At 43.4% G+C, this 21,751-nt stretch overlaps 1 protein-coding gene across 2 annotated transcripts in view; it reads right to left on the reverse strand.

The window, feature by feature from the left end:
* CHD1L (chromodomain helicase DNA binding protein 1 like) overlaps positions 1-21,751 on the reverse strand; it is a 155,189-nt gene that overhangs the window by 65,105 nt on the left and 68,333 nt on the right. For both annotated transcript variants that reach the window (XM_068098272.2, XM_078769862.1), the window contains exons 12-18: positions 21,505-21,618; positions 17,695-17,809; positions 14,742-14,895; positions 12,672-12,834; positions 12,201-12,295; positions 7,271-7,425; positions 6,421-6,677 (exon numbers count right to left, since the gene is read on the reverse strand). In XM_068098272.2, the coding sequence (XP_067954373.2) occupies positions 6,421-6,677; positions 7,271-7,425; positions 12,201-12,295; positions 12,672-12,834; positions 14,742-14,895; positions 17,695-17,809; positions 21,505-21,618 (1,053 nt within the window). The remainder of the gene's footprint in view (positions 1-6,420; positions 6,678-7,270; positions 7,426-12,200; positions 12,296-12,671; positions 12,835-14,741; positions 14,896-17,694; positions 17,810-21,504; positions 21,619-21,751) is intronic.

Consider the following 21,751-nt stretch of genomic DNA (forward strand, 5'->3'; position numbering starts at 1 on the left):
GTTCATAGAACATCTTCATCATAGAACAGGGAAAAAAAAGACATGAGAAGGGTCTTTTAAACTTTTGCTTTGAGTTTCCAGGCACGATCTATATTTCCTACGAGCTTCCATTTTGTCTGAATCTCAATATTCCACAACACAGAGAGAGAGAGAGAGAGACAGAGAGAGAGAGAGAGAGAGAGATAGAGAGAGATAGATAGAGAGAGATAGAGAGAGAGAGAGAGAGAGAGAGAGAGAGAGAGAGAGAGAGAGAGAGAGAGATAGATAGAGAGAGATAGATAGAGAGAGATAGATAGAGAGAGAGAGAGAGAGAGAGAGACACATTTGTTTGGTCGAGATAGTGTAATATTTTGTCCAAGTACTGCTAAAAATAGGTTTTTAGAAGTGACAATAGGGCGTCTTGTTTTCTACAGTGTTCAAGTATTTAATTTAATTGAAATAAAACAAAACTTTTAAAGGCTGTAGGGAAAAAAATACCATTGAATTTGAGGTTTACCTCCATTGATACACCATCTTTTACACCACCTTTTAAACACATGAAATTAGTTATTCGTGCCTGTTGTTTTTTTCCTTTATGATGTCCATAAAAACAGTACGTTTCATTTTTGGAATTATTTTCAGTTTTGTTTGACTGTCAGACAGACCGAGAGTAAAACAATTACCTTACTCTGTGTGCATGTGCTCTGAGGATGAGATTCCGTACAATTTGTCAAAATCAGAGTCAAAGTACCTCTACAATGTTCAAAATATAAAATTAAATTCAAACTAGAACGGGCACTCGGTAGAGCGCATACCTTCGCCGCAGCTACTGTTCTGTACTTGGCATGGGAGTGTAGGGAACAGAACAGTGAACAGTTTGGTGCTGATTTCATGCAAATCGGATAAGAATTGACCGAGTTATGACAAAAAACGCACATTTTGCAAGGTCGTGACCCCCCTGACCTTTGACCCCCAACCGCTAACAAGGGTAATGTCTTCACTGGGTCATGTCGTATATCACAAGATCGGGCATTGAATTCTGAACATTTTGGCATTAGTTGCATGCCAATTGGATAAAAATTGACCGCGCTATGGTAAAAATACGATTTTGACCTTTTCGTGACCTTGACCTTGACCTTTGACCCGATTGCTCCCAAAATCTAATCAAATGTGTCCCGTATAATAACCAATCATCCCACCAAATTTCATGCAATTCGGTTGAATACTTTTTGAGTTATGCGAATAACATACACACACACACACACACAGACATACAAATAAATACACAGCGATCAAAACATAACCTTCCGCTTTTGCGAAGGTAATCAAGTAGCTCCTTGACCAATGACCGACGTCTGTAGAAAGACTTAGTCAGACAAAGTGACCCAACTGCTTAACCCTGCTTTTCACTTTGAGCGTGGGGTAATAACATCTATCTATAATGCCAGTAATCTCTGTGTGTGTGTGTGTCTGTCTGTGTGTTTGTCTGTGACCGCTGTTTCTCGACAACCACGGGTCCGATATACTTGAAACTTGCCAGGTATATTGCTGGGGACCCGAGGATGTGCCTTTTCAAGGTTTCATATTAATCGGACAATTACTTACCGAGATATGTCCAAAAAACGCTTCAACCAATCAGAGAGCAGCGAGCTATCACGTGTGCCGAACGTGGCGATCAGACTCTGCCTCGGACGGCACATTTGACAGCGTATTCATTTATTTCACGTTGGAAAACTATGTTGCCGTTAAACTATGTTTTAAAACGAATTCAAACTGCGATTAAATTAAAACGATTCATCCTAACTGCGATTTGCGAACTTCCGGACAGTGACGACTGTCCGGCAGCACGCTTTCCGGCATCCAATCACAGAACGCTTTGTTGCGTAGGCGTGGCCGATGTGAGACGAGCGGAGCTGAGCGCGTTACGAGCTGACCGCCATTACGGTACGTAATTCGATTTCTTATGCGCATTATTTCTCCCAATTCATTCATCTCCCAATTTCTCCCAATTCAATTCGTATCACTAATAAAAACGAATTTGCGATTCATTCGCTTTCCTGCGCGTTTGTGCACGCGATGGCGATTGCTTTACCAAACTCCGGAAGCCGTTCGCTTTGGACCAAACCATTGCATGAGGGGGGGGTTCTGTGGTCGTTGCGAATGGACCAAACCATTCATGTAAATAGAGGGGGGGGATTGTCACTGTACTCGCAAGCCGTTCGCCGTTCGCTTTGGCGTTGCGAATGAACCAAACCATTTCATGTAAATAGAGGGGGGGGGGATATAATTTTAGATAGATATATAGTACGGGCATATATATAGTACGGGCATGCCCTAGTAATAGCAAATGATGGAATCGTATCTGTTTTACCAGTGAAGGCCAATGTACCAAGCAAACCCCAAGGCAATTTGCTTGATCAAGTACTATTTTTGGTCTACGCCAATAACTTATCCAAATATCTGAAAAAGATTCCCCTAAATTACTCGTACTTTTCGCTAGCAAATCCACCTTTTCCAACTGGTCCCTCATTTCACCACCATACTGCCATCACATCTGAACAAGGGAATAACTAAAACATGGACTTGGGGCTCAAACCTGAAATATGGATTTTAATCCAGATAAGTTATACTTACCTTGTACCTCATGAAGAATCATCACATTAATTTCCTGATCTAATTTTACCCAAACTCCTCGGACTAATCATTAGCCTCAACCTTTCTTGGACATAACATTTTATAATTCACCTCCCAATAAGACTGGGCATTCTCTGTTGAAAAAAAAAAAAGAGTCATTTAACGTGACACCTCAGAACTTCTTGCTGCATAAATGTAGTCGTAAAAGCTCAACGGAGTACTGCTCTATATATTATGGGCTGCTGTCCGAGTATACCACCTCTCCAAAGCATGCTGTAGCAGTAAATGGATACTGCAGCAGTGAAACATCACAAGTAGCTGAAACACAGTTCCAGCTGGCTGGGTGTGGCTACATCTCTCACCTGCCATGGCACCTCAGCAAAGGACTTCCGAGACTCATTGGGACTGACACAATCTGTCAATTTCCCGAGCAGGATCTCAGTCAACAGAACATCATCTCTTCTATACTTGATCATGATTAACTTCACTGCAAATGTCGGCTGTTCTTCCTCTGCTCCAATCCATTCATCTGATCATTTCCTTGTTAAAGTGGACATCTCTATGGCCGTTCTCAGGGAGCCTCCTCAGCGTCAACGAGTCTGGCATTTAACTCAGACCGACTGGTACGGTCTTCAAGCAGCCATCAAACTTCTGGAATGGTCTCCCATCTCTGTTGTCTGTGACATCAAATCATCCTGGGAATTTATCCAAAGAAATTTGTTCTCTCTCTCATGCACAGATTTATCCCATTTCGTCTTTAGTTGTCATACCCTTCCTCCAGTCCCTGGTACACTACATCTTGTGGTGAGGCAGTTGCCCTGAAACAACTTGCCTTTGCCTCATGGAAGGTCAATCAAATCGAACTGGAAAGCAATCTCAGTTCCTTCCACAAAGCTCGGACCAAATGTGTGTCTTCCCTGAGGAGAGCCGGGAAACAATATCTCACTACTCTCAAGACTGAACTCGAAAACCTGTCTCCCTCCTCCAAATCCTGGTGGCGTCTGGTCAAATCTGTTTCTGGTGTTTGTTCCCCCTCCATCCCCTCCTTTACCTCAAATGGCTACACAGCTGACTCCGCACGTGGAAAAGCTGAATGCCTCAACTCTGTGTTTGCCTCAAAATCTTGGGTTCAAAACCCATCTCTCTCTGCACCCACCTTACCCAGTTGTACCTGGACTCTGTGTCCTTCTCTCCTGACAAGGTGGAGAAGTTTCTGTCAAACCTCGACTCTGATTCTGCAACTGGACCAGAAGGCATTAGCAAATGGGTCCTAAAATCCTGCTCTGCCGCTCCATCTCACCGTCTCTCTGTTCTCTTCACCCTCTCTTTTGCTCAAGATCATCTGCCATATGCTTGGAAATCAGCCAACATTATCGCTTTACACAAAAAAGGTGCAAAAACAGATCCTTGCAACAACAGACCAATCAGCCTGCTCCCAATAATCAGCAAGGTCATGGAATCCATCATCGCTTCTGATATTAAATCCTTCCTCTTCTCCAATGGCTTGATCTCGGATCATCAATTTGGGTTCAGACCAGGTTACTCTACTCTGGACATGCTACTTCTGATGTCTCAACAATGGACGGAGGTTCTCAATGCCAAACAGGAAATCAGAGCCGTCTCCCTTGACATATCTCGTGCCTTCGATACGGTCTGGCACCCCGCCCTGCTCACCAAACTGTCCTCTTATCGTATCCATGGAAATATCCACACATGGCCCGTGGACTTCCTCTCCTGTCGTAGTCCACGTGTGGCTCTATATGGAATTATCTTATCTCCCCTTCCTGTTCAGGCTGGAGTTCCCGAAGGCAGTGTTCTGGGCCCTTTGCTTTTTCTAATCTTCATCAATGGTCTCTCCGACTCTGGAAAATCCTCTTCATCTTTTTACTGATGACTCCACTCTCTGCCACCCCATCTCTCATCCCTCAGATTGGCAGGCAGCAGCCTCTTCACTCTCTGCAGACCTTGACGAAATCACAAACTGGTCAAACACATTGAACATGTCTTTCAATCCTGACAAATCTCACACTCTCATGATGTCTCTCCGAAAAGACCGACTGGAAAACCCTCCCACCTAATTTCTCAGCAATCCTCTCGAAGAACTTCTCTCACTCAAGCTTTTGGGTCTCTCCATCTGACATGATCTTTCCTGGGAAAACCACATTTCCAAGCTGGCTTCCAAAGCCAGTCACCAACTGTGCATCCTCTGTTGTGTGAAGTTCTCCCTTGGCACTTCTGAGCTCCTCGACACATACAAAGCTTTCACCCACAGCTTGATGGAGTACTGCTCTCCCCTCTGTGCTGGTGCACTTGCCTCACACCTAGCTTGGCGTCATGCTGTAGAAACCAAGGCTTTAAGAATCATTGGTATCTCCCACGATGAAGCTGATTCTGAGGGCCTTTTACTCTCTCTCACTGCAGGCAGGTTGGTGGTCTTTCTATCTTCTATTGACTCCTCTCCGGCCTGGCACCCCCTGCTCTATCTGTGATCTATCCCCCAAATATTCCTGCAGGACGCACAAAGTCTGCCAGCAACCCTTTTCAGGTGAAACTGCCAAAATCACTACTCTCTGCTCACCTTCACTCTTTCATTCCTCTTTCTTCCTGCCTCTGGAACAAACTTCCACACTCTCTTCAATCCCACTCCTTCTTCCAGGTATTCAAAACAGCTGTTAACCTCCATCTCATAGCTTCCCCCATCTTTAACCTTGATTACTAAACCGTTAATCTAAAACCGTTAATCCACCCCAAACCAACCTGCTTCAAAAATTCCCTTTTTTCTTTCCAGGAAGCCCCTGTAGTGTCCATCTTGTTTATCCCATGTACCCCCACCCCAGCCCTCTCTCTTCCATAGATCTCCTGATGTCCCTGTTCTCTATTGTTGTTGTGCTTCCCTCTCTCTTCCCTTATTGTCTCCCGCTCCCTTTATTAGATGTTATATGTGTTAGCTCTTATACAAGCTGCGACTAGGTATCCAAAAAAAAACCACAAGGCCTTCTGCTCTCTTACTGGAGACAGGTTTTCTCTCAGTTTGCTATTGCACCTCATCTAGTGTCATACCCTGTGCTCTTTCAGCTCTCCACCAATCGAAAATCATTACAGGTTTCACTCAAGTTTCTAGCAAAGAATCTCTTGTTGAGGAAACAAGTTAAGGTTTTGCGCAAGTTCCATAAAGGCTAAGGAAGTGAGCAAGGTCTCTCCACATGCCAAAGGCTGTATCTATTTGATCTGATACTGAATGGGGCCTTCTGATCGTGTAAATATCAGTGAAAGTGCTCGACTCCCAGAACGCTTTCAACATTATCTCAAGGATATCAAAATTAAACAAGCATTCTGAGTATTGCGCTGCAATACATGTCTCCTACCGGCAGTCTGTCGTCCGGAAAACTGTTGGGGAAATTACCAAAGTTCAAAGTGCCATAACTTTGTCAAAAATGATCGAAACGTCGTGAATTTCGAACTTGATCTGTAACTTATCATAAGGAAACCATTTGCCAAGTTTGAAATCATTCGCATTAAGAGCTTAGGAAAAAAGTCCGGAAAACTGTTCTTTGCGTGATGGACTGACAGACTGACGGACTGACAGACGGACAGACGGAGGGACGACGTCCAAACCTATAGTCCCCTCCGGTGTACACCGGTAGGGGACTAATAAACAGATTTGTACCAAAAATGTCTTTAACAAATCTATCCCATATAATATTGGTATTATAGCAACCCATTACTTGGATCTTATAAAACCAAAATTAACAGGCTAAAATAATAATGCTGAGTTGAGCAACCAGCCAGAAAAAGGTAATTACTCACCTACACAGTGGATGATGATAGCAGAGCATCCAGGTTTCACAGTTGGGTGAGTAACATCTCCAATGAGGTACTGGATTGAGCCACCTTGGTTCAATGTCCATTCGTCAAACAAAGAGCTTACTTCCTCTTCTTCCTCATTAGTTCTGTGCTGTTCATCGTGATTATGTGTACCCTCCACCCTCTCCTCCTCACTTTTGTTCTCAGAAAGCAGTTCTATGTTGCAACTGCAGTAACCGTTGTCTTTCCAGAGCGTTTGTCTCAAACACAAATCGGAACATAATTGTCAAAATCAAGCAATATTTACCAAAACCGTTGACATCAGCATTCATTTCGTTCGTTTCTTTTTTCCCCTCAATCTATTTCCTGCCTCGGCCAGTATGGTATAACATCACCAATGTACAATACTTCAATCTATATTATCATGTTTATAATTGGAGAATTTGGACTCGAAACAGAACTAGGTTTATCAATGCTAAATGGATCTTCACAAATTATTTGCATTACTATTAATGTCAATTAACCCTGGTGTTGGGCTAGCGGCTAGGGTGTCAGCTTAGGATCCTAGGATCCTGGGTTCGAAACCCGGTCGATCGCTGAATTAACGCCAGGGGGGTTGACTCAGCCTGTCATCCTTCCGAGGTCGGCTAATTGAGTACCAGTTCACTGGTAATTCCCTGCTTGTCGTTAAAGGCGGCAAAAAGGGTTGGCGTCAGGAAGGGCATCCGGCAGTAAAACATTGCTTCAAAAAGGGGACCGAAAAACAACAACAACCACGGTTCCCGAAAAAGGCCAACCCCCGCTTGCGGGGAAAAATGGCCTCTAAAGGTGGTTTATTAATGTCAATACCAACCTCTTTTGTATGTTTTCTTGAATGCGTTGAGCTTGGCGCTTCTCAACTTGCTCCTGCCGTTTTTTCACAGATTCCTGGCGCTTCCTAGTCACTTCCTCAAACTCCTCCTCAGAATGTGGCCCTCGTGAAGCTCTGCATTCTGGAAGTAGAGGCATCTGGGAGTGTGAAAAGCAGGGTTTCATGATAGGAAGAGTGGAAAAAGATGGCAAGAAAGAAGAAAAATAAGTAGATTAAGCACATCATATGCATTGATTTCAATAAAGTAGACTCTTGTGAAGATTACTACTCATCAGCACAAGCTTGACAAACCAAATGACACTTTTATAAACCACTCTCATTAACACAAACTTTATTATATAATATCTCTCTCTATATATATATATATTGTGATTTTCTGGTCTACTCTGGGATACAAAACGTAAACTGTTCAACTGCCAGAGGTATGCTCTGTACTGAGCGCCGTTCTAGTTTTGCCCTTTGTTTGGGATCATATCGCTTCGAGCTCCCAAGGTTAATCACAACGAAACTTTCAACAATCAGATTTTTAACCACGATATGCCTGAATATGGGTTTTATACTGTGATGAGGAGGTCATTTGGCCCGTTATTGTCGTGTTGCACTCCGAGTTAATTTATTTACGAACCCAAGGTATTTTCTTTACTGCAGCTTCACTCCCTTATCCATTTAGACCGTTTCCACCCCTTACACCCCTTACACCACTTTGACCCCGTTACACCCACTTAGATCCCTTTGAACCTTTACACCCCTTTAGACCCTTTACACCCCTTAGACTCCTATGACCATTAATATCCCTTGGACCTCTTTGACCATTTACACGCCTTACACTCCTTCGACCCTTTAAACCCCTTAAACCCCTCAAACCCTTTACACCCTCTAGACCCCTTTAAACCCCATATACCTTTTACACCCCGTAGACCGTTACACCCTTTAGACCATTTTATACCCATTTCAACCCTTTTGAGACATATACACCATTTTCGACACTCTTCAGACGTATTGACTTTTTAAGACCCTTTGGACAATGCAAGACCCTCTCGACAATTTAATACGATTTGGACACTTTTGACCCTTTTTGCTTTTTCGTCTTTAGACACGTTTAGACCCCATTTGGCCCTTTTAAGAGTCTTGAATCTTTAGGAGATTTAGTCCCCTTTATGACCCTAAAAACACTTTAGACCCCTTATAAAATTCGAACAAATTTCCTCCCAAAATCTATTTTGCCGACTTGTTCAGTGCACTATTCTAGTCGCATCACAAGTTGCAATGACAAATCTAAACTGATATCTCAGAGTGAAACTGAAACTACTGATATCGGGAGCTGAATAAATAATGTGAAGAGGGATAGGTGCCTGGAGGTAGTCGTTTTTTTGTTTGTTTGTTTTTTTGTATACAAGATCGAGGCTCGTGTTAGAGCTAACATTAATCACACAAAAAAACAAACGGACACATAAAACATATAATAAAGGGAGTGGGAGACAAGATGGGGAGAGAGAGGGAAGCACACAAGTACAACAGTAGAGAACAGGGTCATTGAGAGATCTGTGGGAGGGAGAGGACTTGGGGGGAGGAGGCATGGTAAGGAGGGGGAGGAGTGGGAGAGGTATAAAACACATGGACACAGCTAGGACTTCCAGGAAAGAAGTTGGTATTTCTAAAAATTGCATCTGGGGTGAATTCTGGGTGACAGGGTACAGACAGAGCAGGGGGAGCTAGACTGGAGAGGAGTCGGTAGAAGACAGAAAGACCACGAGCATACAGAAGCCGAGCTAGGTGTGAGGCAGGAGCACCAGCCCAGAGTGGAGAACAGTATTCCATTGAGCTGCGGATGAAAGCCTTGTATGTGGTGAGGAGCTCAGGTGTGCGAAGGAAGGACTTCGCACAACTGAGGATGCCCAGTCGGCGACTGGCTTTGGAGGCCAGCTTGGAAATATGGTTTTCCCAGGAAGATCATGGCAGATAGTGAGACCCAAATGCTTGAGTGACAGAACTTCTTGGAGAGGATTATTCAGAAAGTGGATGGGAGGGTTGTCCAGTCGGTCTTTTCGGAGAGACATCGTAAGAGTGTGAGATTTGTCAGGATTGAAAGACATGTTCCACTTGTTTGCCCAGTCTGTGATTTTGTCCAGGTCTGCAGAAAGTGAGGAGGCTGCAGACTGCCGATCTGAGGGATGAGGAATGGAGCGACAGAGAGTAGAGTCATCAGCAAAGAGATAGAGAGGATTTTCAAGAGAGTCAGAGAGATCATTGATGAAGACCAGAAAAAGCACAGGGCCCAGAACACTGCCTTGGGGAACTCCAGCCTGAACAGGAAGAGGAGATGAGAGAAACCCATTCAGGGCCACACGTTGACTACGACTAGAGAGGAAGTCCGCCAGCCATGCGTGGAGATTTCCATGGATACCAAAAATGGGAGGGTTGTCCAGTCGGTCTTTTTGGAGAGACATAGTGAGAGTGTGAGATATGTCAGGATTGAAAGACATGTTCCACTTGTTTGACCAGTCTGTGATTTTGTCCAGGTCTGCAGAGAGTGAGGAGGCTGCAGACTGCCAATCTGAGGGATGAGGTATGTAGCGGCAGAGAATGGAGTCATCAGCAAAGAGATAGAGAGGATTTTCCAGAGATTCCACTTCCGGAATCCAGAATCTTGCGAATAGGCCAATATTGATGACATCGTAATTAAAATGATTATGGTGAGGTCTATAATATCATAATCTCAGCAGAAGGGACTTTTTTCTATCTTCTTTGGCAGATACTGTCTATGCTCTCAGCAGAAGGGACTTTTTATATCCTCTTTGGCAGATACTGTCTATGCTCTCTTGTGATATCAAAGGCTTCATGGCAACCTTCTCTTTTGCCAGACAGTTTGGAACTTTCCACGACTTGATCATGTTGTGTCGACATGTGGGGAAGTGGTAAAAAGCCATGCACAAACACTGACATGAGAGAAAGAGAGAGGGCGAGGGAGAGGGAGAGAGAGAGAAAGAGAAAGACACAGAGACAGAGACTGGACAAAGACAGCAGTTCATGGATGGTTGTCGAGAGTCCATGCAGACAACTGAAGTCCAAGCCCTGCAGTTCATGTGAGTCGAACCCCCCCCCCCCCTCCTCCCCACTCCATCGTTAAGTGTCCCTCCTCTCCTTTTATTACCCTCGCCAGAGGAGAGGGTATTGCATTTCAGTCCGTTTGTCTGTCTGTTTGTTTGTCCGCACAGAATAAATATTATTTTCTCTGCATCCGTTGGTCCGATTGACAGGAAATTTTCACCATCGGTGCACCTCCTCCTGTATGATATTTTAGTGATATTTATGACATCATAGGTCACGTGGTACAGGCACCATCTTGGAAAAACCGAAAAACTACCTCTTTATCTCTGAAAGCACTGCATCGAAAAAATTGTTGCATGGCTCATTGTAACGAACTCCCCATGGGGAATAACATATGTTAATGACGATGTCATAGGTTCCTCCATTATGATGTCATAATTCGACAATCACAAAACTTCATCTGCTCAAGATTAAATTTGTTGACCGTCATCTCAGGATAAATTGGTGGAGAAAATAATAATAATGACGTCATCGGTCACGTGGTTCAACCGCCATCCTGGGAAAAATGAAAAACTTTGCACCTCTATATCTCTAAAAGTGCTGTCTAGAAAAAAATTGAGACATGGCTCATTGTAAAGAACTCTCCATGGGGAATAAAATATGTTAATGATGATGTCATAGGTGCCTCCATTATGACGTCATAATCCGACAAGTACAAAACTTCATCCGATCAAGATGTAATTTATTGAGCATCATCTCGGGATAAATTGGTCGAGAAAAAAAAAATGATGACATCATCGGTCACGTGGTTCAGCCGCCATATTAGTTTTAACACAAAAGCCTTAAAAACCACTAAAAACACGTCCTGGTGAGAGTCTGCAATCTCTGATTGCTCTTTCTTGTTACATTTATTTACGACTTCCATCCGTTTATCTGTCTGTTTTCTTCCATCCGTTTATCTTATTAAGTGTCCATTTATTAAGTAAATTATTAACAATAAATTGTCTTCCGTCCACTGATCTGTCCATTTCCGTCGTCCTTTCTTGGCATTAATAAATGATTTCTATATTACTTAAGAAAGGTGTGTGCCATTTTTTCCTCTTGCCCACATGACACCTTAAATCTGAACATGAGATTGAGCATGCGCTGCAATCTAGGGCTCTAAAATCGCTGCAATAATCTAAATGATTTCTATTTTACTAAAGAAAGGTGTGTGCCATTTACCCCCCCCCCCCCCCCCTCCACCCTCCTTGCCCACATGTCACCTTTAATCTGAACACGAGATTGACCATCCCCAGGGGGAGCTTAATTAAAGATAATTACCTTGTGCTTGCAAAGACCAGCAGGATACAGATTTCATCCGTAGAAAGAACTATGCTTCCCGTTCGAGCGTAAATTTCATTAACTTGACCATTCCCAAATTACATCGCTTCATCGTTCCAGGGCCATTTTAATGAGCACCCCAAATGCCTCCCCCCATCAATGTCAAGATATATTTATAGATCAGATCAGCAACAATGTATATTGTATATTCTAATTTGATCATTCAGCCATTTAGACTCAGTCCAGATTGTTTCATTTTGATTCAAGCTCACCCTTAATCTTCTCCTATTAATATTGGTATGTAACTAAAGTTTATAACAAGGAATTCTCCTCGTTTCTCAAAAAATTGTTTGACATTCAGAAGTTTACGTTGAGCCTGTTTAGATTGATAAAATATCATCTTCACCAGATTAGGTGGTGCAGTTCAATGGAAGTAAAATTAAAGATGGTGGATCAGGCCCTAGTTCGATCACAGAATTGCCCAAATTAACATTATATGTGATGCAATCGTGCTAGTGCGCTATTCAACAGATCCACACACCAGCCGAGCCTCGGGACCCACTGCATCCAGAAACTGCCGCAGCTTTCCCAAGGTAGCGCCACTGGCAGACACTCCTTCTGCTCCATTCATATCATCTGCCATTTGAAAACATTTACATTTGTAGTGAGCTGTGCAGTCATTATAAATCTTCACTTGATAAAGCACAACACATAAGACAATAATTCTGGAATTACAGCTAACAATCTGCACCACTCAAATATTCACCGAAATTGAATGTATGGTCCATAACTTTTTTGACGACAAATAAAAATAACTTATATGAAATATGACACAATGAAATGTAAAGCAGCAAGATTATGGCAACTTTGTTCAGCATTGACCAAGAATATTCAAATGAAAAATAAGTTAAGATTGGCCCAATTAGGCACCAGAAAAATCAAACCTGTAGCCACAAGATTTTCAAGTTGCATACCATGGAATATACCAGACGAAGCAGCATTCACAGCTTACCAATGTCATCTGGCTCCCCAAGCCCTTCTGGGTTGTTATCATCTTCTATAACCCAGCATCCTCGATTAGACCTCCCCAGCACAGACTCAAGGTCCAGCTCAGGCATGGACGACTCAGATTTCTCCAAAAGTGAGTCAAGGCCAATTGTAAGGAGAGACATCAGCTGGTGGGACAGGTTAAAAATGTGATGGAAAAGTTTAAAATAAAATAAGAGCACAATGAGATAGAATCAAATAAGAAATGAGGGTGATTCAAATTTGACCTGGACTTTTATTATTATTATTATAAAAGTCAGTGTAACCTATGAAAATTAATTACTTTTGGGGGAATTTGTCTTCACGGTGTTGGCAAGCTACACCCATAGATCACATTTCTTGCTTTAATGCATGTGTTGAAAAATCGAGATGGTAGCAAGTGAAATAGAGGGTGGAATGTAAAAAAAATATTTATGGTCAGCGAAAGGATCAAGCCAGTTGAAAGATGTAGAATAATGGCTGTAATTTAGTATGGTGACGATTGCCTGTCATTAAGGACATTTATATTCAACTTAAGCCAATTATTGGTCTCCTACTGGTTTCATCGGACAGGACTATAGGTTTGCTTTCCGTCCGTCCGTTCCACCTGTGCTTTTTCAGATTTTTTTCCCCATATGCTTTAACATATCCAACTGAAAGTTGGTACATGCCTTTATTATGATAAGTTACAGAGCAAGTTCGAGTTTCAGTGTGTTTTGTCGATTTTTCAGATATATGCCCTTTTTGGACGTATGCCATCGGGAGAAAGTTATGCTATGAGGAAGTTAGTTATGAGAAAGTTAGACAGCTATACCATAGGAAGAAAATATCACATCGGTAAAGGACATGGATTGCAAAGCAATTCGCGCTCTTGTTGAAGATGGGCATGAACCAAGCACATGTGCTGCAAAACCAAGAGCTTGATCTAAAAATCAATCCTGAAACAAGTTGAGGATATTCACCAACCAAAGTTTCTTCTTCATATCTGTTCAGGAGTGGACATTAGTGTAGTGGTGTTGAATCCATAATGTTGGTGGAAAAAAAAAAATCCAGGTCAAATTTGATCCATCCTTGTGGAATAAAAATAAACAGCAAAATTAAAAAGACAGAAATAATGAAGGTGGCAAAGAAAATTGATTATACAGATTACAGAGTGTCTTGCTTGGAGGTTCCCGTTTTAATTCCTTCATTAAAACAAGCACACATTAGGCCTATGCCTGGTGTTGGCTTAATGGTTAGGGTGTTAGCTTGGAATTCTAGGGTTCTGAGTTCAAATCCTGGTCGGTCGTTGAATTAACACCAGGTGGGGTTGACTCAGCCTGTCATCCTTCCGAGGTCGGCAAAATGAGTACCAGCTTACTGGGATGAATGAGCCATTCGAGTGTCCTGCGTAGGACGACCAGGATTGTGCCCAATCGTCAAGAAACTGCTTCGACAGCCATATGCATCTGATGATGCAGGAGTGGACATGACATCATCACACACGAGGCCTACTATTCAGTTGAAACTGATGTGGAACCGTTTGAGTAGTCTTTGAAGTTTTGTTTAATACCAAACATGTCGACTTTTTTGTGCCTCAACTACGGCAAAAACGCCGGTTGCGTTCAACTTATCTGCAACAAGATGGTGCTCCTCCACATTTCTCACGAAACATTTGTGATTTCCTTGTTCCCCCAACAAATGGATCAGTTGTGGCCCCATTGCTTGCCCCCCGACCTCACTCATTGGAACTTTTTTGTAGGGGGAGAGGGGGATGGAGGGGGGTTATCAAACACAATGTTTTTGCCACACATCCACAGTCCTTGGAAGAGCTATGCGATCATGTCACCAAAGCTGTTCAGGGCTTATCAAGCACTTGTGCAAAAGTTATGGATAATATTGCTAAACGTCTCCAGACATGTATTGAAAGAAAAGGTGAGCATGTTGAGTGCTAAATAAAACGTTCAAAGTGTGTGCTTGTTTTACTCAAAGAATTAAAATGGGTACCTCCACCTGGGACGCCCTGTATATGATATTGTTTTTAAACACGAAGATAGAGGAAATGAAGGCCCCCAACCTGGGCAACACCGACGTTCCCAGGATCTTGATCATCTTGACCACCTCCTGAACCACCGACCACAGCCTGACTCAATGCAAGCTTGGCCACTGCACGCTTTAGCATAGCTTCTTCCACAGTTTTCTGGCTGACCAACCGGATGACCTTAACTGGCCTGATGTGCAGATACAAATTAAAACTTAGCTCATCTGTGTGCAATTTAAAAATAATTGTAAGTCATAATCTGCAACTATTACTTCCTCTTTCAACAGCTCAAATTGTTTCCAACTTCTTGTAGCATTGGCTGGGGAAAGGTTTTGGCCGCAGTCTTTCACAAAGCGGCTGGCCAGGTCAGATGTTTGAATTTAAAAGGTGGCATGAACTTGCAATTTGAGCATGGTGCGATAACTTGCCTATTGCACACAATATACCATGAGATATCTAACATCCACAACTAATGCTAACACATGAACACCAATCTTACCCTCCATCCAAGAGACAGTGTACCATGTGATGCAACTTCCTGCCTATGACGCCCCCATTCGACAGTTTATAGTTGGGTTGAGAATCATACCCAGTTGAAACAATTCATAGGTAAGTACATCAGCCTTATTGATCAACTCAAGACAACTCATCACTGTTCCATCCACTCCCACTTAATGACTTTGAAGCCTTATGGCTTTATAATGGTTAATGATTTCACCCCTGACTGTGATTGGTGAGGACACCAGATCAAGTCTGCCAACTATTGCTGCACGATCTGGTAAGAAGAAGTTCCATCTGCCACATGGACACATGGTCTTCTGCCTTACAACTGACAAGCCTCAAAAAGAGTTAAACTGGTCCATAGTTTCACTTTTTCATCTGCTTGGTGAAAGCATTTTATCTTGGCATCTTTGCACTGCAAGTGTCCCTTCTGGGACTGCAGTCAGTGAGGCGTGAGGCCAGGTTGGAGAACTGAATTAATAATCTTCATATATACAGGGTATCCCATAAGTCTGGATCCACAGGGCAAAATAAGTGATTCACGATTCTTTCGTTTAAGTGAATACAAGCCGTTTTCATCATTTTGCCCTATAGTTTCAGACTTATGGGATGGTTCCAGACTTATGGGACACCATGTATAATATACATATACTAGTGGAGTATGCTTACATATTGTGTAAGCAATAACAAACCTTGCTTCATACATAGGTACATAATAAATAGAAGTTTTATGATTATATGCAAGCATTACCGACCTGCTGCTAGATATCAATTTAGGTTTCCTTAATTTTTTTATTTATGCATTTAGGATTTTTTACGTAAATTTTCATTTATGGACGCTTTTTCATTTTTTCATTTATAGACATTATTGTCATGTATATTTCACACTTTCCAGTAAAAATAAATTACAATTTTCAAATGTAGATATCGATTGACGTTGTTTGTTTTTTTTACATAAATTTTCATTTGCGGATGCTTCCCGATTGTTCTGTAATATTTCCCGGTGTACCAGCTTCGATGTCCATCGGTACACCAAATTTCAGCTTTCTACGACACCCGGAAGGTACCGAACATTAATATAAGTCAGTCAGTGAGTGAGCCAGTGGTTATAAAGAGCTTTATATATTAGATTAAAAAGAATGAAAAATATATATATATATCTATATATATATATCTATATATATATATATATATATATATATACACACACATGCAGCCAACCTGATTCCACGGGGCTGTTGTAAGGGAATTTGTTCCCAATGGAGCGTGTAATATATATAGGGTTTGCGAGGAATGCCCTTTGACAGCAAAACCGTCACCACCTGTTAAGACTGCTAAGGTTTCTCCGTAAAGTAGATTGAAGAAAAGGTAATTATACGTTGACGGAATTGACTGAATAATTTGTGAATATTGTTTTTTATGGCATAGTCTATAGGGCAAAGCCGTCTAGAACAGTGTTTATCCATCCGTATGTATGTATGTATGTATGTATGTATGTATGTATGTATGTATGTATGTCCCTTCAAACGTATACCAATCAGAGCTGAGGATCTGGTCACATGACATGGTGATGTGATTATGTCTGATGTCATTACGGCGGTATGGTGGCTGACTCTCTGCACACCGCTATTTTGATTCCAATTTCGTTCAGGCCAAACATATCGTCGAACCTGTCTCCTGGTATCTGCCAAACCCAGATTAGTCCGTCGGAATGCCAGATGGTGAAGCGTGATTCATCACTCCAGAGAACGAGTTTCCACTGCTGCAGAGTCCAATGGCGGCGAGCTTTACACCACTCCAGCTGACGCTTGGCATTGCGCATGGTGATTTTAGGCTTGTGTGCGGCTGCTCGGCCATCGGAACCCATTTCATGAAGCTCCCGATGAACAGTTGTTGTGCTGAAGTTTCTTCCAGAGGAAGTTTGGAACTCGGTAGTGAGTGTTGCAACCGAGGACAGACGATTTTTACACGCTACATGATTCATCACTCGGCAGTTCCGTTCTGTGAGCTTGTGTGGCCTACCACTTCGCGGATGAGCTGTTGTTGTTCCAAGACATTTCCAATTCACAATAACAACACTTACAGTTGACCAGGGCAGCTCTAGCATGGCAGAAATTTGACAAACTGACTTGTTGGAAAGGTGGCATCCCATGACGGTGCCACTTTGAAAGTCACTGAGCTCTTCAGTATGGCCCATTCTCCTGCCAATATTTGTCTATGGAGATTGCATGGCTGTGTGCTTGATTATATATACCTGTCAGCAATGGGTGTGGCTGAAACAGCCGAATCCATTAATTAGAAGGGGTGTCCGCATACTTTTGGTCATGTAGTGTATGAGATAGAAAGATAGATATATTTATATGTAGATAGTCATAAAAATATATCTTATTTGCTCATTTTAATGTATTTATTTTCTCATTTTATCCTCATGCCTGCCCAGACCACACATACCTAAATTCCACAATTTCATGATAATGTTCAAACTCACCTCTCCTGTCCCAGACGGTGTGCACGAGCTGCTGCCTGCAAGTCGTTCTGTGGGTTGAAGTCACTGTCAGAGAAAATCACTGTGTCCGCCCCTGTCAGAGTTAATCCCACACCACCTGTGAACCGGCAATTCAGCAACATCACTCATTTCTCACTATGTGTCATTCCTTCAGTAAAGCAGTTAGTCAGCCGAAGAACAGGAGCAATCACGCATCAACCTGTCAGTTGTATCATACTATAGTCACAAATAGCAGGAGCTTTTCAGGGCAGCAAGAAGAGAGAGATTCTGCGAAATAAATTCTGGAAAATAAAAATCTGATACATGGCAATGGCTGTTCAACTACTTTACTACCTCTTTTTTTTTTTTGCATACAAGATCGAGGCTCGTGTAAGAGCTAACATTAATCACAAAAAAAAAAACTGACATAAAACATATTGTTGCGGTTTTGAGTTTGTACAGTTTGTATAATAAAGGTTAAATTGCCCCCCCATAGATAGCCACACAAGTAACATGTAGCCTCATTTGTAGTGTAGTTATTTCTTAGTATGTGTGAGAATAGTCCATTTCCTATGTTAGTTCTGCGTTGAGTAAGAGCCAAGAGAAAATAGGCCCTACTGCCACCGATCATCCTACGTCCGTAGCCTCAATCCCTTTTGCGTTAACGTTGGTTCATTTTGAGCGAATTGACACGAGGCAGGCTAGGAGGATCGGGATCAGGAGCGGTAGCAGCAGTGCGGACGGTAAGCGCGAGCCGCCAATCAGAGCTCAGAGGTGGTGACGGCGGCGTTGCATCACAGGGCATGGTGAGATGGTTCCAGAAGCTTCGGGGCCGTAGCTATAAAACCCGTGGCGCAAAAGGCCCCCACCCCAGTTATGGGAGAGGACTTGAAGCGGAGGACTTGAAGCAGAGGACTGGCGCGAAAAGGACTTGCATGAGGACTAGCGCGGAAGAAGATCGTTATAAAGAACTTGCACGAGACCTCGCGCGCACTAAACCAGCTCAGAGGATCGAGGAAGATGAGTTGGCCGCGTGTGAGAACTGTACAGATATGCGGGTGCAGCCAGACGCGCATGAACCGATATACAGCGCATTTGAGACGCGCGAGTGAGAACGGCTGAGTAATCACCAGCCGCGCTAAAAGTCCCGCCCTTCGCCGTTCCACCTCGTTATCTGCCTTGTTCGGAAGACGCGCTACGGGTTCCTGCCATCGCCTGCTACCATCTTCGCGGGACGTGCTGGGGCCGTGGAGAGCCGGACGGAGGCCGTCTCTGGACGACCACGTCGACGCGTTGGGGAACATCTACCCATCTGCAATCCCCTGTGTGAGTGTGAGAAGGGCCCGTTGTCTGGGTATAAGGTAAGACTGTTTAAGGCTACTCTGTGTCTCTGCGTCCCTGAACATTGTATATACGTGTGGGAATAATTAAACCAGTGTTCTTCCTTTCTTCCATTCGATTGTTTCTGTGGTTTCTTCGATTGGCTAAGCGTGGCACGAATAGGATCGCTCAAGTCGGGTTCCACTAATTAAGACTGCACGGACAACGTGGTACTCAATCCGCTCGGCGTACTCAAACCACGCGTGGTTCGTGCGAGGCTTGTTTCCTCGCTTCCAGGGCAGCGCGGGGAATTAAGTACGAGCGAGAAGTGGTCCCGAGACCCTACTCCGCGTTTGTCTGGAAGGGACGTTGCAAGTCTCGGTTCCGCCAAGCCCAGAAAGACAAGGGGATTAATCCCCCCTTGGTAAGGGGAAGAAGGGCGGCGTAGAGAACCGTAACAATATGATAAAGGGAGCGGGAGACAAGATGGGGAAAGAGAGGGAAGAACACAAGTACAACAGTAGAGAACAGGGTCATCGGGAGATCTGTGGGAGGGAGAGGGCTTGGGGAGAGGAGGCATGGGAAGAGGGGGTGGGGGGGTGGGAGAGGTATAAAACACATGGACACTGCTAGGACTTCCAGGAAAGAAGTCGGTATTTCAAAAAAGTGGATCTGGGGTGAATTAACGGGGGTAGAAAAGATCAAGGTTTTGGATGGCGGAAGACAAGAGATGGTGGTGAATGGTGGAATATTTGAGGGACAGAGCACAGACAGAGCTGGGGGAGCTAGGCCGGAGAGGAGTCGGTAGAAGACAGAAAGACCACCTACCTGCCTGCGGTGAGTGAGTGAAAGGCCCACAGAGTTAGCTTCATCGCGGGAGATTCCAATGATTCTGAAAGCTTTGGTTTCAACAGCGTGAAGCCGAGCTAGGTGTGAGGCAGGAGCACCAGCTGAGAGGGGAGAGCAGTATTCCATTGAGCTGCAGATGAAAGCCTTGCATGTGGTGAGGAGCTCAGGTGTGCCAAGTAAGGACTTCGCACGATGGAGGATGCCCAGTCGGCGACTGGCTTTGGAGGCCAGATTGGAAATATGGTTTTCCCAGGAAAGATCATGGCAGATAGTGAGACCCAAAAGCTTGAATGACAGAACTTCTTGAAGAGGATTGTTCAGAAAGTAGATCGGAGGGTTGTCCAGTCGGTCTTTTCGGAGAGACATAGTGAGAGTGTGAGATTTGTCAGGATTGAAAGACATGTTCCACTTGTTTGACCAGTCTGATTTTGTCCAGGTCGGCAGAGAGTGAGGAGGCTGCCGACTGCCGATTTGAGGGATGAGGTATGGAGCGGCAGAGAGTGGAGTCATCAGCAGAGAGATAGAGAGGATTTTCCAGAGTTGGAAAGATCATTGATGAAGACCAGAAAAAGCACAGGGCCCAGAACACTGCCTTGGGGAACTCCAGCCTGAACAGGAAGGAGAGATGAGAGAAACCCATTCAGGGCCACATGTTGACCACAACCAGAGAGGAAATCCGCAAGCCATGCGAGGAGATTTCCATGGATACCATAGGAGGAGAGTTTGGTGAGCAGAGCTGGGTGCCAGACCGTATCGACAGTGACTAAACCGTATCCCAAACCGTATCAGACCGTATCTCACCAATGGAGGAGAGAGGTTGTGTTTTCACCCCTGTTTGTCTTGACAGTGAGCAGGATAAAAGTTATGGATGGATTTGGACTGAACTTGGTAGGCAAATTGGGTGTGTGACAAGGACGAATATATTCAATTTGGTGAAGATCCAAACTTGGATCTTAGAATTTTTAAGTGATTCTTCACCACTGAAAGATGGGGCCAAAACGATATATAGCACGATATTTCAAAAGGTTGTAAATGGATTATGACAAAGCTTAGTCGATGGGTTTGGTAGGTGACAAGAACAAGCTGATTAAATTTTGGTTAAGGTCCGAATGCAGATCTGGCAAAGGTATTCTTGATGTTATCTTGTAATATTTGCAAGTATATTTATTTTTATAAAGATCAAGCTCAAAGCTCATACAAGAGCTGATTGTCAGATGTGTGATGTTAACGCAGCAATGGAGCAGAGGGAGTTGGCACACAATGGAGGACTGAGAAATGGGGTAAGGAAAGGAAATACACAATCTTCACCAAAATCTAATCAATTCATCCTTGTCACACACCCAACCTAGCTGTCCCTCAGGTTTTTTCCAAATCCATTTATAACTTTTTGAGATACCCTGTTCACAGACAAACAAACAAACAAAGACAAACAGACAGACAAACAGGGGTGAAAATATAACCTCCGTCGACCTACAGTGGCGGCACACAGTAGTCATTGACGGAGGTGATGAAGCAAAAATGGAAATTCAAAAAGTACAAAGTTCCAAAAGCATTTACAAAGCATTACATTTAACCAGCCACATGTAATGTTTCCTTTGAGTCGAATGTGGTGCACACTTTGCCAATGGGCAAGAATTGAGGTACCTGCTCGAGTGCTGAGTAGGAAAACAAAGGTGCATGCATCACGACTGAAGGACTTGATGGCGAGGTGACGTTCCTCACTTCGCATTGAGCCATCTAGGCGTTCATAGCTATACCCTGTACCGATAAAACAAAGTTATCGCATAATGCTGCTGTTTGGTTCAATAATTTCTCTTTCCTTATTGATATACAGTGAGTTCAACTGGTTTGCTGAGTAAGAAGCCATAAAATCATCGACTATCTATTAGCA

Source organism: Myxine glutinosa, chromosome 1 (assembly GCF_964187855.1).
Source record: "Myxine glutinosa chromosome 1, kmMyxGlut1.1, whole genome shotgun sequence".
NCBI classification, from domain to species: Eukaryota; Metazoa; Chordata; class Myxini; order Myxiniformes; family Myxinidae; genus Myxine; species Myxine glutinosa.